Source organism: Aptenodytes forsteri, unplaced genomic scaffold, assembly GCF_000699145.1.
Source record: "Aptenodytes forsteri isolate BGI_AS27 unplaced genomic scaffold, ASM69914v1 Scaffold164, whole genome shotgun sequence".
In the NCBI taxonomy this organism is placed as follows: Eukaryota; Metazoa; Chordata; class Aves; order Sphenisciformes; family Spheniscidae; genus Aptenodytes; species Aptenodytes forsteri.
Window position 1 is genome coordinate 3,294,181 of NW_008795527.1, and position 23,940 is coordinate 3,318,120.

Here is a 23,940-nt window from a genome sequence, read left to right on the forward strand (position 1 = left end):
CAGATATCAAACAGGTACTTCAGTGTAGTTAAGACAGATGAGTTCTGTGCTGCTGAAGGGCCATGCACTTTCTGAAAGCTGCTGGATTTAAGTTTGTTGTGTGTTCTTCTAACATAAACCAGCATATAAAATGTTGCAAATGCTTGTTGTGGATTTTAGGAGTGTTTATGTAGCAACAGGAAAGTTATATTTGCAAATACCAACAGAAACACAGCAACTGCAGCTCACAAGGTTCCTCGATACCTTCCTCATATCCAGAGGAGGAACGAACAGTATTGCCCTTTGGGTGACAGATGTTTTAAAAAAAATCCTCTGAAAAATTCAGGCTACCTTTTCAAAAAGCAACAGTCAAATGACATGCTCATCATTGCTCCAGTCCCTCACCCTGACTTTCCCCTTGGGGCTTACCTGCTGTAGTAGCAACTCCCTTCCAAAAGAGTTGCTTTCCTTTTATTCTATTCAGGTCTAGTGAAGAGTACGAGTAATGATGATGTTTCTCTAATTGCCTGTTGGAGTCATTCACCTTTCCTCTAATTAGCTAAACTTAGTTGACAGCCCTTCTAAGTTAAAACTAAAATCTCATTTTGACTGCGGGCCTTAATTGTCATTCCTAAAGTAGCTTCAGTCTCAGTAAAATACAGTTCCAAAAGAGCAAGGTACAATGTTTATCCTCTGAAAGTTGTTAAAAGAGGGGTTGCACCTCAACAGATGTCCCATTCAGGGACAGCCTACAACCATATTACAGCTACTACAATAATCGACTGCTTGGAAACCCAGATGAAAAATCTACTCATGTCATACTTGCACATCACCCACTTAGGTGTGTCATTACACCTCATGCTAATACAGGGGTTCTCAAGTATTTCCTTGCTTCTTGGTATGTCTCCCCAACAGCCTCTAAGTATTATGGCCTAGGAAACGAAAAATTAGAGTTCTTTAGATGTGTTTATTTAGAACTGACAACTTTCTGCCAAGATGGAAGAAAAAGCAGGAGAAAGATGATTTTGAAAATAGCTTTTTTGGTGGGTTTTTTGTTTGTTTGTGTGTTTGTTTGTTAACTGCAACTGTGTAGATGGCTTGATCTAGGTTACCAACACGTGGTAGCTACTAACCCTGTTCTACACCTCTAAGAGCTGCAGAACATTTCTAGGTGATCAGTGAAATTTAAAGTCTCTGGAATAGTTTTCTATTTCTATTTCTAAAGCTTCTGAACCTCAACTAGATTAGAGCTGCTGCTTTACTACAATGCAGACCTTGTTCAGACTCAGTTAACAGTTGCTTAACTGCATGAAGTACAGTCAGTGATTAGGACACCAAGCCGGTAGGAAATTTAAAGTCAGAGTGGACCAACACCAACAATCCACCACCATTCCTAAACTTCCTCGGTGCTGTTCATAGGATCACGACACTTTAGTTCAACTCCTGATGGAACTTGTCTATGTAATGAAGAAAGCTAGAGTCCCTGAACTAGGTTACTGAGATCAAGCAATTTAAGTTTATTTCTTATCCTCCATGGAAAGCCCACAGATACAGGCTCCTTCCCTTGGGGGATAGCCATAAGCTTCTTTGGTCTTTTTGGTAACATCTACAGTCAAGCACACCTTATCCAAAGGCCAGTTGTTCTTGAGTGCTGTGCTCTGCATTACAGCTTTAAAAAAATAATACTTTCAATATTTCAATAATTCAATATCCAGACAGTAATTTTAATGTCAGAACTGTTAACGTGCCCCTCCTGGGCCTGTTGTGCACAAGCCTGAGACTGACGGGTTTTTTTTTTCCTTTGGCCATTAGTTGAAGTAAGGCAAAAAAGCTGCATGAATGCAATTGTTTGGAAACAAAACATTCTGCACAGTACAGAACAAACCAACCCCCTCCTTAACAGGGGAGCAAGACCGCATTGCTGTCCGCACTCTGAGACACCGCCTTGCTTCAGTTGAGTCCCTGTTCAGAACAAGCCTGTGCTAACATCTATTCTAGCCTGCATGGTCCTTACATCCCCCCAGCCCTTGACAGGAACGAGCGCCCAGAAGAGAAAGTTTGGAGAGAGGCAGTAAAAGGAGTGAAAAATACAGTTGAGTTTCTCTATGCCTGTGGCACAAAATGAGCACCATTCGGGGACCTCGACATGAGCAGCAGAGAGAAGAGGAGCTGCCTGCCAGTCCTCATGCTGCCAATCCCCTTCTGCTTCCAAGTACAGGGAGAGGTGCTTCAGTGTCGGCTGCAAACGCTCCCTGGGCCCCCGCTGCCCATCTTCTCCAGGGAATGATGGCAGCCCAGCCAAAGTGTCCTGTGAGAAGCTCCTGGCCACCTTTCTGCTAGGCTAGCGGAGGATTATCTGAGTGCCATTGGTGGCCATGCAGAATTTGAGATACCCTGTTATCGGGCTCTCATGGGGCTTCACTGTGGTCTTCAGAATAAATACACACATAATGTGCTGTGATCATGGCAAGAAGTGAGACATCAATACACTGCTGAAGATTTTTTTATCCTCTACTGTGGCAACAACTACACAAAGAGGACTGGCAGACATTTATTTTTTCTACTGAGCCTGGTAACTGCGTTCATTCTAAGGAATAAACCAGAATGGTACCATGACATATGCACTGAATTGGTTAAATAACAATGACAGGAAAACTTGCACTCTTAACCTTTTTTAAACTATGAAATTCAGCTTTTATTTCCTTAGCTGCTTTGTCTTCACGCTTCTGAGTAGACTGAAGACGCGTTTGGGTTGTTTCCCCTGCTTCCAGGAGATGATTATTCTGATACCAATGAGTCTACCTACAGGAGAAGAACTTGGACTAGAGGATTTTAAAAATGGGACAACTCACTGCTAGGAATCGCTGTTACAGAGCAAGGTTGTTGTCAAATAGATCTTAAAGACAGCACATGATTAAACCCAGGACATTTCAGTCTTAGTTTTCCTGCCATTTTTGTCATTTCTTTACTTTTCTATTCAGCTTAGATATTTAGCTGGTATTTATCTTTTTATTTAAACTGTGCCTAACTCTCCAAACAGCATCACAAACATAGCTAACACCAGTGGTAAAAAATAAATGTCTGGCAGTGAAAGGATATGCCTGGTTCCTTACAACCATCACTGCTTACCTGTCAGAAAGGACCGAGGATTGAACAAGCCAGAAAGCCACACCACTGCTGGCAGCACAAGGTCCTGTGTCCAGATCTGAAGTTCTCTGTATTGCATGAGAAGATCGGTAACCCTAAAAGAGAAGCAGCAATAGCTTCTGCCTGAATCTATTTGTACTACTTTTTTAGACAAAATAAATTGCAGATTCAAGTGTAAGAGTCCTTTTGTCTACAGAGAAGGTACATGGCTGAAGTAACCAGAAAGTATATGCTTACGTAAGCCTAAGGTCATGGTTTTAGTAGAATTGTTCTTTCCCTGATGTAGGTATGTCCGAAATCAATTGTAGAAGGGGATCAGCATGAGACAGGTTGCTGGCAACAGAGAATGTGGGTATGCTCAATCCTGTAAAACTTGTTGTCTTGGAGAGAAACCTGAACATCACCATTAGTCATGTTAACGCAACTTCAGAAACTGCCAAAAATTAGTAACAACAGTTGATGGCTTCTTAAATGCAAATTGTCTGATACCATCTTCAGTGGTGCATTTAAACTTCCAATAGGCCAGAGCAAAGTACAAATTGGGAGCACAAGAGAGTCTGACACAGAGACTGTGAATAACAGCATACTGCAGCACACATTGCCATGAGATACCAGAGGAATTTCCAAAAACACTGCCTATTTTTTCCATATGTAACAGCCTGCCAGTGGCTATTGCTGGTGGCAGGGTAGGGGAAAAGGAATCCTGAAAGATGCTGAACACCCCTAGCTCTTGTGACAAGGGAGGTGACGAAGCCTTGCTTTAGCAAAGAGCTTAGCATTTCTGCAAAACTCACTTCAAAGTCAAACTGACTTGCATTAAGACAACTTTTGGACCAAAAAAAAAAAAGGAACAAAGCTGTTGGTTTTATATCACTGGAATAGCTCTGTACATAGTAGCTAAACCCTGTTACTGTGTCATACTTACCAGTATGTGGATGGATATGCTAGTTTAGTCTATGTGTCTGGCACAGCATCATAGAAGAGTGCGGACTGCAGCACTTCCATGTGAGGAGAAAACATCAACTCCCCCTTTGTTTGGAGAACAATAATAAAAAGCATACTGGCATCATAAAGAATAGCTAGTCTTTCATTTCCAAAAAAGCAACAGAAAGCCCCAAAATACATAGAAGAGCAACAGTACTGTTAATAAAAAAGTCACTTGCCTTCAGACCAAGGTCCAGCTGTTTAAGAGACCTACGGATCTCTGAAAGGAGGAGGTTCATCCTCTCACACTCTTGAAGGCAAACAAGGGCATAGGGACTCCAGGCAATAGTCGTCTGCGTGATTTCTGCCATATTAAACTCCTCAGGAAGCATCTCCAGAATACTATCCAGGACGTTCTTAACCTTTCCAGGCCAATACAAACAGAGCCATTAGAAATCACTGCAATTAACTCTTTTTGACTCTTCTACTTTCAAGTCTGATTTCTTCTCCAGGAGAGCACAAACATCCCATTTTCTTAGGCAGATAAAAACCAGAGATGCTCCCCTACCTTTGCTGTCTCTTCGGCAACAGTATCGAGACAAATGACTGCAAACCAGTTAACACTTAGAAGCTTCTATTTAGCTTTACAATTCCAAGTAACACTGACCCCCAAAGCCCACCAACACATCGTCCCTGGGCTTGGGATGACCGCTGTTACAAGTATGTACCCTGAGATTGCCTTGGTTTTTAGTCAAGTGTGATCAGTTGTTTTTTATTTCTGTAGTACGTAATAGCTTCTATCTCCCCCTCCACCGCCCACAGTCCTTACTGTCTTGAGCATTAGGCAAAATACAGCACAGGCACATGCACACACACGTCTCACCCCCAAAAAGAGCCTCTCTCCCTCCCCGCAGGCCTGCTCTGGAACTGAGACAGAACACAACTGAAAAACAATTCATAACAGAGCAGCAACTGAAATCACAACATTAATGCAGCTCAGTTTCCCTTCCAGTCCTAGCTTTGGCAAAATTAATGATGAATGCCATATATAATTGTCCATACTCACTAAAGTGGACAGGAACCAAACATGAAAAGCACAAGGTCCCCCTGGGAAATGAAGTGTTGTTTGGCTACTTGCATACAGAGTATTGTATTCCCTTCTGCAAAACCCCCATGATCTGATGGTGGTAAGAGAAAAAAAAAAGAGTGCCCAGAGGGAAAGGAAGGAAGGGATGGAAGGTTGCAGAACAAGAGTGGCAGTCATGGGGGAATTTAATTAACTCTGGTAAGGATGAGGAGCTGAAGGCTCAGTCTCATGATATGCCAGTTTTTGGGGCATCTGGACATAGTTTCTCAGGTCTACACTCAAAGGAAGGTGCAGAAGACAGCAGGGTCTGATGACAGAACTAGCTGAGATTTCTGATTATGTTTTCCTTTCCTGCTCATCATTTATTAATTTAATCTATTAAGCACAGCACCAGTGCTGTTCCATGCTCAAAACCCAGTCTTTTACATTTTTCTGGAATCAGTTTGGCTGTACTAAGATATCTGGGTATCTGAGATACCTTGACTGTGAACAGAACTACAGTGCCCCAGTTAACTCCATGTTAAGTGACAAAGCTTATCTTTGTATTAGGGTTTCCCTTCAACCTAGCATCTGATAGCTTATAGGTATTAATGTTATTGTTCTGCTAAACTCCAGATTTCGTACAAATCAGCTAATTTTGCCCAGATTTCACCTCTTCAGACTACCAGAAAACTAAAAATCCCTGAAAAGCTCCTCCTCAACTGCTGCCTGCAAGGGAAGTCTCGGAGCAGCCACATGGCTCCTGCTCGGATCAAGGGCCCGGGAAGGGGAGCGGTGGGAGAGCACTGTGCTTGGGCTGCTCTTCCTGGCATGGAGACCCTACACATGACTGCTAGGCTGTGCTGTGAACGTGGCAGAAAGAAGCCAGGACCACGGGCTGGGAGGGACTTCCTACGCTCGACACAAGTGGGAAGGAGCAGGGAAGCTACACAAAGGGGATTTATCATGCAGGAGATGGGAACAAAGCACAGAGGTGAAGACTAGACTCACCAACTCAGCCAACCGTAACTTTTTTTAGTAAGCTAGTGTTGCTGTACTTGTTTATAAAAGCACACAAAAAAGCAAGATAGAGTCATCCCTTGTTTCCCACCCTGTATCAAATTCAAAGTGAAAAAGAAACCGTCTGCATAACAGGTTAGATGTTCCTCTGGTCCAAATTCCTCCCTAGTGCAGTACATTGCACAGGCTGGTGCATTATCATCGTCACTATTAACACTCAGCTGATCTTTGCTAATTTGATGCACCTTTTTTTTTTTTCCTAGAAATGAAGTCTCTTGCTGAAATAACACAGTAAGATGTGTGCTCCACATGTCATCAACAGCACCGAAACACACCAGATGAAGAACTTTACCTTTTCCTCTGCAAACTGGCATGATCCTTCTCCTACGAATGAATTTATGGGTTGCATTTCCAAAAGAGTTTTGAAGAGATTATCTGACCTTGCTGTCAAGTATCCCTTCTCAGCATTAGGGTGCAGTCTATATAGTACAGGGCTTTCAGATGGAAGCATTTCATTTATGTGTTTATGGTATCCATCATAATCCAGATTTGGTGGGGCCAAGAAACCTGGTGCCAGAGTCAGTTCCCCTTCAAGTTTCAGTAAAAGAATCAATAATGTTATTGATAATGTTGTCATCAGTTCTTGAAACATTCTTCTGCATCTACAAAGTTTCAGAAATTTGTCTGGAGTCTATGAAAATGACACCTACATGTGTTGATATAGTGGAACAGGGTTACCAAACTATTTTTAGCACAGTTACTATTTGCACACTTTTCCGATGTTCCCATTTTTTGCAGCATTGAAATACTGTTGCTGCTTCCTTTTCATTCATGAGGATGCTCTGAGTTTAAGGACAGCCACTACTGAGGTGAGTGTATTTTAAGTACCGAATTTCTGCAACCCCTCAGTAGACGAGCAAGGATCGTTATGCCATTTTGCAGATGAGAGTCTGAGACACACTGATAGTGTCACACAGGACCAGGACACCTGTGGGAGAGGCAGGACTGGACCCTCAACTCACCTGAAGCCCCAACCCAGTAATACATGAGCCGCAACATTAATTCTGCTTGGTGTGTTGTTAATTAGGGGCTTTGCACAAACACACTGTGCTCACAATAACCTTAAAGAGGTTACAGGGAGCGACAGGTCAATGAGACAAGTAAGTGTAGTGTGTAAATGGGACAACACATGTTGCAATTCATAGCTTGTCAGAAACAGTGATCCCAAATCCACTTTCCACAGAAATGGTTGTCAGTTAGGACATTTCTTCACGTGTTGATGTCCCTTCCTTTTTCTTCTGCCTGGCTGATAACACCCAGGAGCTGGAACAGAAAGGAAAAACATGCTACTCCGTTCCATCTCTCCAAATGTAGGAGTCTTGCATGGGGTTTTGTACTGCTGCTTTGGCCTCAGTGAGATAGACAGTGGCAATAATTTTCACAGCAGAAAAAATTAAGGTCTCAATCAGCTCAATATTGAAACACATACTGTTAACTGCACCATTCTATAGAACAGGCAGGCCCTACCCCATCAGGATATTAAAGATAAGACTCAGGACTTGGGAGCAAGTCAAGAATTAAGTAGATAGATGGAGGGCTTTGGAGAGATGTACTCTTGGTGGGCTGCCCTCCTACTGATGACAGGACAGAATATAAGCTGTAGCAACCACATTTATTTTCCAGGCTCCCCCAGCTCCTGTGCTGTAAGGACTTCACTGGATTCAAAGAGTTTCTCTGAACTTATTGTCATAGAGCTGTCTGGGATTTAAATCAGACTTGCAAGTTGTTTTTGCTGAAAAATATTTCTGGCTCTAAGTGGTACTTTTCACAGGAGCTATTTCTTCCTAATGCAGGGTCCACTCCACAAAATCACAATAAAATTTAACAGCTTTTGGCATTTAGAACAGTCGACAACAAGCTGCTGCTCACAATAACACCAGTAAGCACTTATTTCTGAAGTCATTTTGGTTCTGCAACTAGCCATTTACCTGCGCCTGAACCTGCACCACTAACCTCACCCACAATAAGCTATGTCTTAAGACGCCACTTTGAAGCAGTGCCGAGGTTTTGAAAAAAGCCCTGTTATTCACCTCGAGTGGAAGATCAATTCTGTCAGACAATCTGTATTTACCAGTCTCTCTGCTGGCACTTAAAATGGGTTTTACCGTATTCCTGGGAGTCATGTATGCAGAGGGAGGCTGTGGGTTACGGGGGTTCATAGCAGGAACTCACTGCCGTTCTGTGCTTACGACAGATCCCAGATGAGGTATAGAAAAGCTGACATATAGTGGATTATTCTAACACCTCATGGAATGAATTTATAGCTAAAAGAACTTATCAGCAATGGGAAGAGGTAAAAGAGAAGGTAATCTCCCCAGTGAACACAAAGCACCAGCCCTGATGAAAGGCATTGCCATCCTGTTTGCATTCATTTGGCTGCCAGTCAATAAATGATTTTCTGTTTTTTCTGGTAATTCGGGGCTTTAACATTTTCTAATCATGGCAAAAAGCTTGGAAAGATATCTCACCGTTTTAAATACCAGCAGATCCACGCTGGGGGTTGGGTCCCTAAACTTTCCAAAGGCCATACAAATAGCAGTGATTCTCCTCAGGTTTCACCACCTATACTTATTTTACAATTATTTGAATGAAAGTTCAGGCTTGCGAAGGTTAATGGACTGCCTAAACTGGAAACAGTAATTCTTTACTTATCCATAGGCTAGAGGCAGAGCCGGAGCTGGCAGGATGAGCTTCCCACCATGCCCCCGTGACCTCAGCTGTCATTTGGAGAAATCAGCCTCCGCCGAGGTCAGGAGTACAGTGGTGTTTAGCCTTTCCATCTCCATGGCAACTTACTCTTGGGCATCTTCTTCTGAGCAGTTACTTCCAACTGCCTTCATCTGAGTGTGGCTCTGACATAGCAAACCCACTCGTTAGAGACTGAGGAGACACCAGCAAGCGCAACTCGCTCACGACCGAAAGGCAGGCTTCAGCAGCATTGCCAAGGGGGAAAAGTGCACCTTCCCCAAGTTAGCCAGGCTCTGCAAATAGCCTGCTCACACATAACGTGCTAATTTTCATTTTTTTTTCCTCCCAAATAAGCTTTTTACCTTTGGATAATGAAAAATAACAAGTCTGGAAAGGGCACTTGAAAAATCTCTCAGCTGTTTTTAGCAAATTGTGTACAATCAGTTCTGTAAAGTGACTAGTTCAGCAGCTTAGGAGAAGCAGCCAGTTGGGTTTTTTTTACTTATCTTTATATACACACACACACCTATATATACATACACATTTTATATAAATGTATGTATATGAAAATAGATTAAAGTAGTTTCCATGCCTAAAGTTAAAGCAACATTTGCTTTTTGTATCCTCAAAAATTCTAACATTTGTTTCTGATTAGAAGCAACTTTGGCAATCTTGCACCTTGGACTCATGGATGCTCCACAGACACTGCTGTCCAGGACCAAAACTCAGTAGTGAAATTTGAATAATTCAGTATATATCAGCTTGCGATAATCTGACAGAGCTACAGAAACAGATGTGTGAGAGGGTGGTGGAACTGAGACGCAGTCTTACAAACTGTTTTCCCTATTTTGGAAACAGGAAAATGCAAGGAAATGTATAACATTCCATTCTACTATTTTTCCGGAGAAGAAAACATACAAACAGTAAATGTAAGTTTTGAGGACAGTGCCATTCTGGACTGCTGTAACTGGTGAGTCTATCATTTACGTTGGTTGAAGTGCAGTTTCATAAAAGATACTTTCCTGTGCCCACCCAGACCTTTCTAAACGGCGGCACTTTAAAATAGAACAGTCTTATTAGGAAAATGGAAACCTAAATGTACTATCCCCTAATGTCATTAAGCTGGCTATACAAGTGGTGTTACAAAACACTGAATTCAAGTTGCCAAGTAAGGGTGCTTGTGAAAGTATTTAAACAAGGAATATGCCAAGTCACAAACCCTTGCAGACAAAATCTGCTCATGATGAATCATTGTACTCATTACGAGTTGGAGAATTTATTGCCCCACAGCCAGACAAGACCTTGCTACAGGTGGGGCCGCATAGACGAGGAAGCTTGTGGTCTTCTCCACAAGGCTCCAGTTCTGAAAGATGATTTCTCTTAGTTTGAACATACTATATACATGTTCAAGAGCTTTAGGCATATGAAAGTTCTTGCCACAGGTGGGCTGATGAATTCTTGCAGATACATACAGCAAAGCCTGCAGTCCAAGGCATCGGTGATGTGGACACCGTACATGATCTCACCAAAGAGGTAACGCAAGTCTTCCCACGGAACCTACCCGGCGGAATAGAATGCATACCTGAATAAAACAAGTCAGCTTTCTAAAGGACAAACCAAAGCTGCTCAGAATAAATGCTGTTAAGAGAAACAAAAGAAATTCAAATACTTTCTTTCAGAAAGCTTCATGGTTATATATGGTTATAAAAGTACATTTTCAAAACACCGCATGATATAAGAGAACATAACTCATTAACAAGCGCATGTATTTTCCCATACAGATCTTTAAAAACATAATCCTCATGAGTGACAGGAAGGTAACCTACTGTGCCTTTCTTAGAGGAGAAATAAAAAACTTGTATCTGATTGCAGTCTTTTGTGTCTCCTCACTAGGAAACACTCAGTAACTGAAATTCTACATTATTTGAATTTGGGATGTATTCAAGAACTTTGGTAAAAATTGAATTAATACTAATCCCATTACTACCACATCACGTAAGCATTATGTTTATTGTAGAATTCTAGTCATAATGCCACTGTTATAGCATGTGATTAACAGTGGTAACACATTTTATTCAAGGAACTACTGTCTTCCTCTTTTATTTGGCTTCACAGAGTTTGAAGCTTCTTTTTGCTACCCTTTGGTTTGCAAAATATGCCAGTTTGTGGTGAAGCCTTTCCAGACAGGAACCTTTACACCCTTGGGGGCAGTATTTGCCTCCCAACAGTTCAAGTAAAAACTTAATTATAGGCTTTAAATATTGCATGATGTGACAGAACAGAACAAGTAAAATAGCTGCAGCTATTCCAGCCTGCTTGCTACAAGTTTATTTCAATTTGAATATGTGAAACTCTAATCCATCTTTCTTTTAAATTGGTTTGAAGAGAATGAAAACAGAAAAAAAAGAAAAAAAAAGGCCACTGGAATATAATATGCAACACTGCATGCTGGTGATGAGAAGCCTGAACAGAGAATCCCTGTGAAAAATGCCACCAACTTGGATTTAGAATGAAACATTCTTGCAGTTAGAATAAAGCTGCTTTTCTCTTTGTTGGCAACAGAAACACATTCAATGTTTTTCTAATTTCATATATATTTATCTCAAGAAATGGCTTTTTCCTCTGTCTCGTAGAAGGGTATATCAATATGCTAACTCAGTACAAGCTCATTCAGCTGCACACTTCCGGAGACATTGATTACACTGCCATAATCAAAGCTTGTGATATAAAAGGGACATTTCTGCTAGTGTGAGAAAACTGAGGGGTTTGCATTAGAAATATTTTTGGCTGTCAGGTTTGCATAACTGCCATTGTACTCTATAGAAAACTGGTCTGTTGTACGCAAAAAAAACACGGAGCCATTGCTCAGTGGATGGATATGGTGAAGCTGGAGCCCACATTCCCCTCACAACATTGAATGACAACTCCATGAACATGCGTATGGGGATCAGAAGGCGGAGGGGAAGAGCAGGACAATGACGCAGGATCAGACATCCTTCACTTTACCTGAGGAGACCTTATCTATCAGAGGTTAGTGTGGTGGAGTTTGTTTTAGCAACAGGAAAATGGGTTAAGTCAAACTGAGATACAAGAAGATTAAATATTCACAGGGAAGCACCATAAACTGGTACAAGCGATGATGGAGTTAGGGCAATTTCCACTAGCTGACGGGCTCGCTCAAGTTTCCCAGTTTATGCTTTCTGGTCAATCCCTAATTGTCTTAAACAAAGTTGTCCCCAAAGGGTACTCTACTGGGAGATTTTTATATATACATATACACACACACACACACACAGAGTCATATACATGTACATACACATACAAAGTCACATTTTTAAAAACTGTTCTCTCTTTTCTCTCTCCAATATCTACGTTAAAAAAATGCTTTTAAAGCTACAGGGTAATGAATTGCTAACAAATACAATGAGAAGGGACAATAAGCAATATTACCAAGAGGAGAGGAGAAATAATTCTCGCTCTTACAGACCTTTCTAGTCCTCCGTGCTGTCAGAATCCTCCCTCTCATTAATTAGCAAAATTAATTATCCAGCTTATGAATTGTGGTTTGAAAAGAACAGAGCTTAAAGCAGCAAGATCTATTAGCAAAGAAAACTAAGGGTTGGAATAAGCTGGTATTATAGACTTGTTTTCTAAAGAGGAAGCATTATTAAATCATCACTATAAAATTAAGTAATTATTTCACTATATGACACCAAACCACAGAAAGGAAAAACAGTTTCATGTCCTATTAGCTAAATAAAGGTCAGTAGGGGTAAAAAGAAAAAAGGAAAATTAATTTCTGAGAGTAAATACAAGTTGGGAGACATGGAGAAAACCACATCATCAAGGGGTGACATTTCCTTCTCTTTTTTTCTTTATAAATATCTCTTAAATTTCTTTAAATTACTGAAATGGGAGGACCTATTCAGTACTATCCTATATCATTCAGTAATAAATAATTATTGCTTTTATTTAGGCATTTCATATACAGAACTTACACAAACGACCTCAACTGAGTATTTAAACCATACAAGTGTGAAATATGCTGTAGCTCAGAAATAAAAATCACTCATCTACCCTTAACTTTGACTCAAGGGGAACATTACTGAGAAAGTCACAACAAGGTGGCATCCTTAATACATAATAATGACACATGCAGGAAATGCACCATTATTTATACATGTGACGTGCTGTAAATTGCTTCCATCATCAGAACTAATTGTAGCGATTATTAATGCAGTGTTATGAACTGTCAGAATTGCTGTATGTAATTACATTTGTGCAAATGCTTCATTACCTGCCTAATGAATTTGGCATATATGCACATGTAAACCACTGTTTTTGTTAACATAATGAAGGGCATTTTTTTCCCCCTTAGCTACTGATGTGGAACTGGTTTGACCTATATTACAAAGTTCAAGCATCCACTGCCAGAACCACCCCCACCCCCCCCCTTTGATCTGGTTTATTTTCATACTCAGCAACAGCATCATATAATGCCAGATACTTAAATAACAGCTTCAGAGAAAGAACGGTGTCCCCCTTATTCAGCATAAACAGCTGATTGAGTTGAAATGACCTTGGTGTGTGGCTACCTGACCGCTACTTCTTACCTTCATATGGGTCTCTAAATAGTTGCAGAGGACAGTTACGCAGACGGCAAGATCTCTAGCACTGAACGGGTACCTTCCATTCCAGCCCTGAGGGCCAAACTTCAGTCTCCCAGCAAGGCAAGTGTGAAAATAGCACAGAGAAAAAAGGATGCTTTTAAATTCTGCTTCTGTGGTACACAGTTCAAGGGTATCCTGTCAAAGAAAAAAGGAATACATTTATCCAGTTAAGAACCGGCAGCGTTATCGATGGCTGTGCCTGCCTCAGCTGCCGAAAGGGAGCACTCACAAGCCTGAAGTTTGAAGGAGAGCGAGAAACAGGTTTCGTAGTGATGACTGACTATTAGGCAGTATTTTTTGCAGTAATTCCCAGAAGCAAAAGTGTTGATGGTTACCCTTCTACTTCCAAATGTCCCTTAGGAAAACTGTTGTGCTACCGAAACCAATAAAAATCGAGACTTTAAATAGAACTCTATAAATATTACTCAGATAACCGCTATAGTTTCTTAGCATAAATCATCCATAGACATTATCCCAAGTAGAAAATTTGCCAGTTTAACATTTATTAAGAAGCTTACTATTCCTTCAAATTTTACAGTTTCCCAAAGAGTCATGTTTGGCATCCTTAATACATAATAATGACACATGCAGGAAATGCACCATTATTTATACATGTGACGTGCTGTAAATTGCTTCCATCATCAGAACTAATTGTAGTGATTATTAATGCAGTGTTATGAACTGTCAGAATTGCTGTATGTAATTACATTTGTGCAAATGCTTCATTACCTGCCTAATGAATTTGGCATATATGCACATGTAAACCACTGTTTTTGTTAACATAATGAAGGGCATTTTTTTCCCCCTTAGCTACTGATGTGGAACTGGTTTGACCTATATTACAAAGTTCAAGCATCCACTGCCAGAACCACCCCCACCCCCCCCCTTTGATCTGGTTTATTTTCATACTCAGCAACAGCATCATATAATGCCAGATACTTAAATAACAGCTTCAGAGAAAGAACGGTGTCCCCCTTATTCAGCATAAACAGCTGATTGAGTTGAAATGACCTTGGTGTGTGGCTACCTGACCGCTACTTCTTACCTTCATATGGGTCTCTAAATAGTTGCAGAGGACAGTTACGCAGACGGCAAGATCTCTAGCACTGAACGGGTACCTTCCATTCCAGCCCTGAGGGCCAAACTTCAGTCTCCCAGCAAGGCAAGTGTGAAAATAGCACAGAGAAAAAAGGATGCTTTTAAATTCTGCTTCTGTGGTACACAGTTCAAGGGTATCCTGTCAAAGAAAAAAGGAATACATTTATCCAGTTAAGAACCGGCAGCGTTATCGATGGCTGTGCCTGCCTCAGCTGCCGAAAGGGAGCACTCACAAGCCTGAAGTTTGAAGGAGAGCGAGAAACAGGTTTCGTAGTGATGACTGACTATTAGGCAGTATTTTTTGCAGTAATTCCCAGAAGCAAAAGTGTTGATGGTTACCCTTCTACTTCCAAATGTCCCTTAGGAAAACTGTTGTGCTACCGAAACCAATAAAAATCGAGACTTTAAATAGAACTCTATAAATATTACTCAGATAACCGCTATAGTTTCTTAGCATAAATCATCCATAGACATTATCCCAAGTAGAAAATTTGCCAGTTTAACATTTATTAAGAAGCTTACTATTCCTTCAAATTTTACAGTTTCCCAAAGAGTCATGTTTGAAATTGAAGTTTAATAATTTTTTTTTTTTTTCCTCCTTTGTTTATAGTGTTAGTAGATAATCTCGGCAAGATGAGATTCTGTGCAGAGCTTCAGCTGGTTTTTAAATTACTGAGACAAACTATTTGGCGTTTTCCTATAAATCCTGCAGAAATTCATTCTTAGTTTTCTGACAGTTTTCTATATTCTATCTTTTAGCTTAAGAAGTAATTGACATAACAAAATGACTTTTGATACCCATAAAAACATAGATGTGTGGAAGGAACTTCAGAGGGATAAACTCTTGGCTGTCAAAAGGAAATAGGTCATCCTGAACTGAACAACAGGTAGCAAAGTCTGAGCAAAGGTGAAGGATTTTATGTCTGACAAAAACCCCTCCTTCAGTCAGAATCCTGAGTTTAACCATGAAAAATACAACACAAGCTTCTATCCTGCAGAAAACCACAAAACATGAAATTTATTCCACCTGGATTAGACATAGTTTTATTTTCTTATTACAATTTTTTTTTCCCCAAAAAATATTAAAATACCTTAACCAGAAACATATTAAAGATGGTGTCTGCACAGGAATTTGAAGTAAGCCGCAAACACCCATGGCTCAAAATAATGGGGGAGAAAAGAGAGTTTTCTAAAGTATCAAGCTTAGAAATTAGCTAATTAGCATACATACATATATATATATTTCTTGAGCTGAACACAGCCTGAAGTGGGACAACAATGCATATGAATTGCCTTTATTAAAAACTGTCTAGCTTTTTCAGCTTTCCATTAAAAATATTATTATAATACGTTCTAAAAAAAGAAAAAATTGCTGCATTAGTAGTTGTCTGTTTAGCTACAAAACTACAGCCATTCTCCCTTTCTCGCAAGTATCTTTCCAAATCACCTTACACCATCAAAAGCAATCTATTTGTAGCCAAGGTAGCTTTGACACATCTCTTTTAGTGCACAGCTCTTTTTTTCTAGGCATTGGTTAGCACAGTTCCCTTTAAAAGAAACTCTTACCCTTTTCACATGCAAGCTCTGCCTTCATGTGTCCTGTGCTCAAATAAATAAATAGATGCTAATGCATTGCTGGAATGCTAAAGTGTACAGTTACGGTTGCCTTTGTCATGGTCTGCTTTGCTGACACAAATAAGCTTGCTGCTCCAGCGCTTTCACAGCTGTGGGGAAGTTGACTGGCACCGAGCTTGAAGATCTGTCTACAAGCTCCTCAGGGTAACAGACCGGGATAACCAGGGATCCGGAGGGAAGAAGACTACGCACGTCCAGTGACACCCCTGTCCTCCACATTCTCATGCCATCTTTCTCCTACTTCTTCTTCCCACCCACCAAGCAGCTCCGCAGAACCTCATGCAGGAAAGAGCGAAAGACAAAACAACAAACGGAGTGTAACCCTTGCTCATGAATTCCTTTCTTTATGCCTAACTACAGAAATTCATACACAGGGTACTGAGCCATTGCCTGAACATCTGGGTACATAAATCCGCTCTGTAGGAGAATGGACATGGTCAAACCAAATTTAGAGCTGAGGAAAATTAGTGAGTACCATCGAATGAAAGAGCTCTGACTTTAGAGCATGGACAGTTTTTTTTGTAAGACTGCACAGATGGGTACAGCTGGTGTGATAAATGCACTTCTTTCTATCTTTGTAAGCATACCTATGCAAGTCTATATCTAAATATTTAATAATACAAGTGTACACATTATTGTCACGTGTTTCCTCCTGCCCAGCATGGATGGGAAACACGGAGGCAGCACAGGGCAGGGAGGGCTGGCATCCTCCAGCTGACAGATTAGTTTGGAAGCACAAAGATCCCAAAGTTCTGCTCTCCCACAAAGCAGTCACCAGCGTTATCACTTCTCCCCATGGGGGAAGTAGTAATTAAAACAAATTAATGAAAAAAAAGAACATCTTGCTTTTACCTGGTCAAAACTGTAGAGTACAGCATGTAAATTAGCCAGCATCCCTGTAAGAAGTTCACTGGTAATTTTAATCGAGTTTTCTAGCATTCCTTGAGGAATGATGTGCTCTTCTGGGGTTGGAGCTGGTTCAGCACTAATAAAGACACGGAAATCAGGATGACTTTCTTCACTGTATTGCTTGAGGAGTTCTTCCAAAGTTCGTAGCCCCTTGGCTACTAGATGAATAATCTGTTGTAAAACAGCCAATATGATTATTGTGAGAAAACAAATAAATTTGTTATCCTTAAGACATTGTTATTGTGGTTTTATAATAAAAAATAGCTAAGTTACTTAATTCAAAGCATCACTTTGTTGTTAAATAAATTGATAATACAAAGAATAAACTTGGAGATTCTTAGCTACTGTGCCATTTTTTGATATCTGTGCAATAACAGAGGTTTCACCATTAGCTTCTAAAGTTTCAGGCCTTGATTCTGAAGCTAACAAAAATATTATAAACTTAGGGTTAAGTGATCTGGGGGTGTGGGTGTTATCCTGTGTGAAGAGAAGCATAACTCAGCAGAGCACTTGGGCTCTACTTAAATTCCCTGTAGAACTGGGACCTAAGACAAACCATGTCCAATGCATACCAGGAGCAAGACTGAAGAAGTGCTAGATAAAGAAAAATGTTTACAGCTATCCTACTACTTAAAAATTATGTTTCATGCCACTTCAGAGCCCAATTGTCTTTAAGATTCTTAATATATGAAGACAGTGGAAAGTCATTAATAGACCAGAGAAATTAGTTATAATGGAACAGTATCGGCCTCCAAAGCACCTACTGGTGAAATACGGGAATATCAAGAGAAAGGTTTACAATGTAGCTGGGCTGCAGCTGCTTTCACCCCTCCATTAGCCCCCACTCCACTTTTTTTTGCAGAACTAGCATTTCATCTCAAATTGCAGCTCAGCCCTACAGCTTCTCTCTGGCTCTTCACTGCTGTGCCAGAAACTGCTGATTGCACTGGCTTCCACCTCCACGCAGCGCAAGAGGAATTGCAACTCCATACACCAGCCAAGGAATACGACATGTCAGTCACGCTCTGGCTGCTGCATCACTTTGTCATGACACCTGCTGAGGGGATAGTCCCAAATTGTCCCTTGACATGTGGAGAAAGGAATAGGGGGGTGGAAAGAGAGGTATGACTTTCATATCACAAGGAAAGAGATATGACTTTCATATCACATTACCTGATAGCAGCCTGGTATTTTCATATAGGCTACATCCATCCACTGCAAAGTGGAAGTGGTTCAAGCCTTAATATACAAAATAACCTTTTGATATATCAGATGTCTGAGTTTGAGACACTAATGTGAGAGTGACACAAGAGTTAAACCTGTAACCAAAAAATTTCAAGTCAGTCTTTCTTCTGCCAGTTTACCAAATGCTGTGCCAATTTGTTTTGCTACTGTTTTTCAGACCTTGCATTGTTTACTCCACAACATACTTGTCCCTACCTCTTGCTCTGTCACCTTCTGGACTTCCCTCAGCTTCGCCTCCAGCAGGAGTTTTGCACTAAGAGCTAGACCTATCTCTTGCTGAGGTCAGTAAAAAATTTCCTCCCTGCTTCAAGGGCATAGGTCTGAAGCCAAGGCAATTTCTTAAGTATTTCCCAGGTTAGTTAGAATAGCAGAGTTTTTAAAATATCTAATTATACACCCCCTAGCCTCCAACAAAATGCATAGTAAAATACTTCATCTTTTTGCTCCAGGATTTTTTTTTTTAAACATAAACATATAGGTATTTGGGCCAAACCCCAGAAGACTGAAGCTTGAGAAGCACTGAGTATATCCAAATCCCACTAGCTCTAGCTGGCTTAGCGTCATTTCAGATTTGGTAAAAAAAAAAAAAAAAATCTTTATTTAGTCTCCTTTCAGACTTTCCCCAACCCTTCACTACCAAAAATCTTCACAGCAAAATTGTCACCTCCTTCCTCCCTCAGAAGCCAGGCATAACGGGCTGGAAAATGGAGCAGGTCTGTAACACCAGAAGCCTCTCAGATGTTCCCCATTTATCCCTGTGGCTTCAGACACACAACACTGCTGATTTAGGGCCTCTGCCATCTCCAATGCTCTTGCCCTGTCCTCAGAGCAACTCAGAACACCACATTTTCTCGCCCTGTCCTCAGAGCAACTCAGAACACCAAAATTCCCCTGAAAACCAACTCTGCTCTTTCCTTCACAACATTTCTATACTCAATAGCAGAAAAGCAGGGTTATTTTCAGACTAGTGTGACTAGCTTACTCGTGCGAAACCTGGTTAAAGAATTCTTCCAGTTTCAGTGTTGATGAAAGGGTCAGTTTGTGTGTGTTTGCCCAGTGCCTAGCACACCAAGGTCCCTCACTAATCCCACGGTGATTTTATTTCAGCTGGCAGACAGCACTGAGTCTAGCCCATCTCTTCATTTGTTGCAGGCAACCTCGTTGACAGCCAAATGTGTATGTTGCCGAGGTTAAAACCAGAAGAGGAGGGAATCATCTGGTCCCCATGACCTCCTTAATATCAAGGCCTGGAACACGCATGTCTTGTTTGGCTTCAGGGCAAAGGGATTGTTACAAATATCCATTGGCTATTTAGCATAAAACGGTGGGAGGGAAGCACCTTCTTTCAGTAGCATTGACAATTGTGGTGCTCCTGCCTGCTCCGTCATTGCACTGGGAACCGCAGCTCGCCAGGGTATTGCACAGATCTTTTCGTCCGCTCCAGAGTGGGTTCTCGGTCCATACAACGCTGGCTAAAGCTGCGGCTGCTATCTTGGAAGAGCAGCACTGCAGGGCTAATTATACAGCTTCCCAAGGGGGAGTCAGACCTGTTTTATTAAAGTCTCCATTATGGCCCGCTGAACAGAACAGGAGCTCTTAATTACACGGGGGAAGCGTATGCCTGAGGGCAGTCCTACCTACCCACCAGAGGCTTTCCGTTTTATCTCTCCTGTTCCTCCTGGGAGAGTGAGGACAGTGTTCAGAAAAACATGACATACACTCTATTAATATGATGTTTATCCTGTTACAATCAAAAGCAAAAAGGAACAAGATTATTAGCTGTTTAAAACTTTTGCTATAATCTACCACATAGTTTGTTTGTAGTCTGGGAATATCCCTCCAACTGAGGAGACAGTCCCCACCAGAGGGGCTGCTTGACACTCACATGGAGAAGAACCCAATGGCGATGTCTGGCAGCCTTCTCGAGTGCCTCCTCTGCAACCATCTCCTGCTCTTGTCCTAAAGAGATGTTGTGAAATCTTCCAGAGTCTCTAGTGAACCCAAGCTTTTTGCCTGTAAAAGAAATAACTGGGGAAAGGTGAGTGACAGGGAGGGAGGAGATAGGAAAATTAGCAGAGCAGAAAGGAAAAAGAATGATAATGCCCCCATTAATTTCACTATCACTTGTGCAATGCATATTACTTCTTCTGAAGCACTTCACTAAATCCTTACAATTTCAACAAGCAAAATTGCGAGCTCTCAACAGTGGCCTTATTGCTGGTATTAGAAAAAGCCCGTAGAAATCTGCTCCCTTGGTTTTAAGATAATGAACCTTTTGACATTTTGATAGATGCTCGGCATTGTTACTGAGCTTTAGAAACTCTTACAGGGGGTACAGAGCAATTCCCTTATGAAAAAGGGAGCAACATGTGGTAGATATCACATCAGTTTTTTAACTGATTGGTTCAGTGGGTAAATGCACAAGCCTCTCACCTTGTGAGGCCTGAGTTTAAATTGAGCACAGTGAGGTCACAGCTGTATTAACCTGGTATTGTCACTATTGTCTGTGGGGAATACTAATCCTAAGTATAAAGCCACAGAGCCCTATACAATTGAATATCATTTGTATAATGACCATTATTTAGTCACAGGGGGCACAAGATTACATGAGCATGGAGAAAATTGCCCTCTGGCCCTCATCTAGTCAAAAGGTAGAAAACAGTACAAAGGAAACCTGCATTATGCCAAGCAGAGGAATGCTCGGTCTAAAAATTTCTTCATACTGTAGTGCTTATGGCCTTACACTTTTCATCCACCCCATTTACCATGAATATGGTGGGGGTGGAAGAAACTTTAGAACTTGAATCTTCTGCTGAAAACCTTGCCCAACTTTCCCATAGTAATGCATACTCCATTGTAGCGACAGATGATTCCAGAAGGCTTTGTTCTGTGTAGTAAAAATACACTCATACACATACATGTGTACAGGCACATACACACAAGCGTATAACCATCTATTGATTTATCTACATTTATAGCCCTGCATGCTCCATTTCATTTTCGAGCTCAATTTTTCTTTCTTTAGTGGGAGCACAGTTGAGTGATCCTTGCACCAGAAGCAAATAAGAGGCTTACTTAGTGTCTCAATATCTTCAAGTGGGTCTTCTCCTGGAGACAGAATGAAAAACACAGGAGTGGCTGGACTGCTCTCTTCATAGGATTTTGCTAAGCCCATCCTTGTGCTTTCCACATATTTTGAGCCAAGCTCTTCCTCCACAAAGTTCCTATACATACAAAAAAACATGCACTAAACACCAAAAACGTTCCCTGACACAGGCTTCAAGCCTGCACCGTTCTCAGACTTGAGTGGCTGACAGCGATCGTCTAACGGTCACTTCATCAAATAAATTGTCAGGGAAGTGAACTGAAGGCAAGAAGGGGAGGCAGGTGGTGAAGCAAGACAGAAGATGATCATTCCCATTTCTCCGTGGGATAGGGGCCACGTGACAGAAAACAGCAGCTTTTGAATGAAAAGGACCTCTTCAATAACTGAATCCAAAAAGTCGTTATATGTAGGCAATACTGTCACGTAAAGCCAGGACAGCTGGGCAGAATAAACACCCAGGACACAAAAAACCGCATTCTCAGAAGGCATGTAAATGGGTAAAAGCTGTGATGGTGGGGTGTGGAGGATCAGGTCTATGAGACCGTCACTTGGGATCAGAAGATTAAAACAGTACAGGTGGAAAACAGCTGGGAGAAGATTGGTAAGTATCCACAACTGAAGCTTTCTTGGTATCACAGAATTTTAAAGAAGGGAGACCTGAAAAATTGTCATCCTGTGGGGTTAGCTATGAGCCCTAATACCATAATGAGAACTAACACTGAGAAATACACTTTTAGCTATTAACACCATAGCTTACTATATTTCTATTTATTAATGAGCACTCTCCTCAAGGTACCTATATGCAATCTAAAAGAAATCACAAACATAGCTCTCTCGCGTCTCACCACACTACTTCTTCATAAATTCTTCACCAGCAGAACAGACTTCGAAGGGCCACAGTCATTGATTTCAAATTCTGGTTAATCACCTAGTTTATAAGTTATTTGCCTGCCTCTTAAGAGCTGAGTTTTCTCCACGCCAACACATACAAGCCACCCTCACACACACTTGCCCTGAAAGATGTACCCTCAGATTTCATACCTAAGAGCATACATCATTCTGTCAGGACGGAGCACCCTCAGTATGATTAATTTCTGAAAAGAGCTTTTTTTTGTCCATTCCTGGGGGAGCTGTTCCTTTTCTGGACATTCTGAGTCCACCCACTTCTTCCACCTCTTGGTGGATCCTTCAATATCTTTGTCTGACCCCCTGAACACATCCATCACTGCCATAGCCTGGAAACATGCCAAAGACATACATATAGGTGATGTACCTGCTGCGTAAAGACTGAAATGGGAAGGCAAATACTGATACTTTTGGGGCATGTAAAAAAACATAGCTTAACCAATTACAAGGGACTCAGGACTTACCTTAAAATACCAAATTACATATACATATATATGGATAATATTATTTATAAGAGTTTACTTTGGTCAGTATTGCCATACTGTTTCCTTACTGTTAAATATCAAAATATGACAAACTGGAAACCTTGTATGGGACATTTACTATAGTAAGGAGTGGTATGAAGATCAAAATTATATTTCTAGGGGACTGGATAAATTATAGTAAAACAGAATTTCCTCACAAAGCACAGTACGTGATGTCTAAGGAAAAATACAAAAAGCAAAAGACAACTCCTCTTTGAAAGCATCACTAGTTCTACTAAAAACTATGGTGGAATGTATGACTTTATCTGAAATTGTCTAGCTGTAGCATGCCTCCAGAAATAACATCAGAAAAGATTTAGAACTGGAAAGCAATTTTCCCAACCTACCCTAATGGCACTCCACGACTGAGTAGTTAAGAAGTCAACAGGACTCTTCTTAGTGTGTTCAACTCTGAATCAAACAAGGAAATCCAATTCAAGGAGTTCTATCTCTTTACTTCTTAGAAGAATCTTGACAGCACACAAAATTGAAAAAGGTCATCAGACTTGCTTCAGAGCCACTTCTGCCTTAAAGTATTCACCGCTCAAAGTATTACTGAGTAGGGAGCTCAAAGCAACAAAAATTCCTATGGCTTTTCTGAAAGCCATTTCCTAAAACTAAAAAAAAGAATTTACTTCTTGTTTTAACGATATTTTAAAATACCGATTTGAAATCTATTGCAAATGGAGTGATTCTTAGATATTAGTCACTAAAGGGTGTGACAAATTTTTTCAAAACCAGTCCTACACACACACAGAGCTGAACTTTCCTTTACCTGTTAAAAAAGACACCATGAAAACCAAACACAACCAGTCAATCAAAACTTTTTGCAGAAAATGTAACTGCTGTTCATTTATGTACTGAAAGACAAATTCACTCAAATTTTAAGGTGAGCTAACCAACAACAGCAGTTATTTTACTTTAGCTTGTGGGAACATAAACAAACATAAAACTGTAAGTCTT

General features: G+C 40.8%; 1 protein-coding gene across 1 annotated transcript in view; it reads right to left on the minus strand.

Annotated features, from left to right (window-relative positions):
* Window positions 1-1,496: 1,496 nt before the first annotated feature.
* The window catches only part of DNAH11 (dynein axonemal heavy chain 11), a 167,858-nt gene continuing 145,414 nt past the window's right edge, over window positions 1,497-23,940 (minus strand). Inside the window, 13 exon segments of the mRNA XM_019472780.1 lie at window positions 1,497-1,648; window positions 3,109-3,221; window positions 4,052-4,155; window positions 4,290-4,472; window positions 6,489-6,724; window positions 8,155-8,164; window positions 10,325-10,441; window positions 14,600-14,791; window positions 17,140-17,367; window positions 20,327-20,454; window positions 21,517-21,665; window positions 22,589-22,782; window positions 23,325-23,447. Coding sequence (XP_019328325.1) covers window positions 1,497-1,648; window positions 3,109-3,221; window positions 4,052-4,155; window positions 4,290-4,472; window positions 6,489-6,724; window positions 8,155-8,164; window positions 10,325-10,441; window positions 14,600-14,791; window positions 17,140-17,367; window positions 20,327-20,454; window positions 21,517-21,665; window positions 22,589-22,782; window positions 23,325-23,447 — 1,929 coding nt within the window.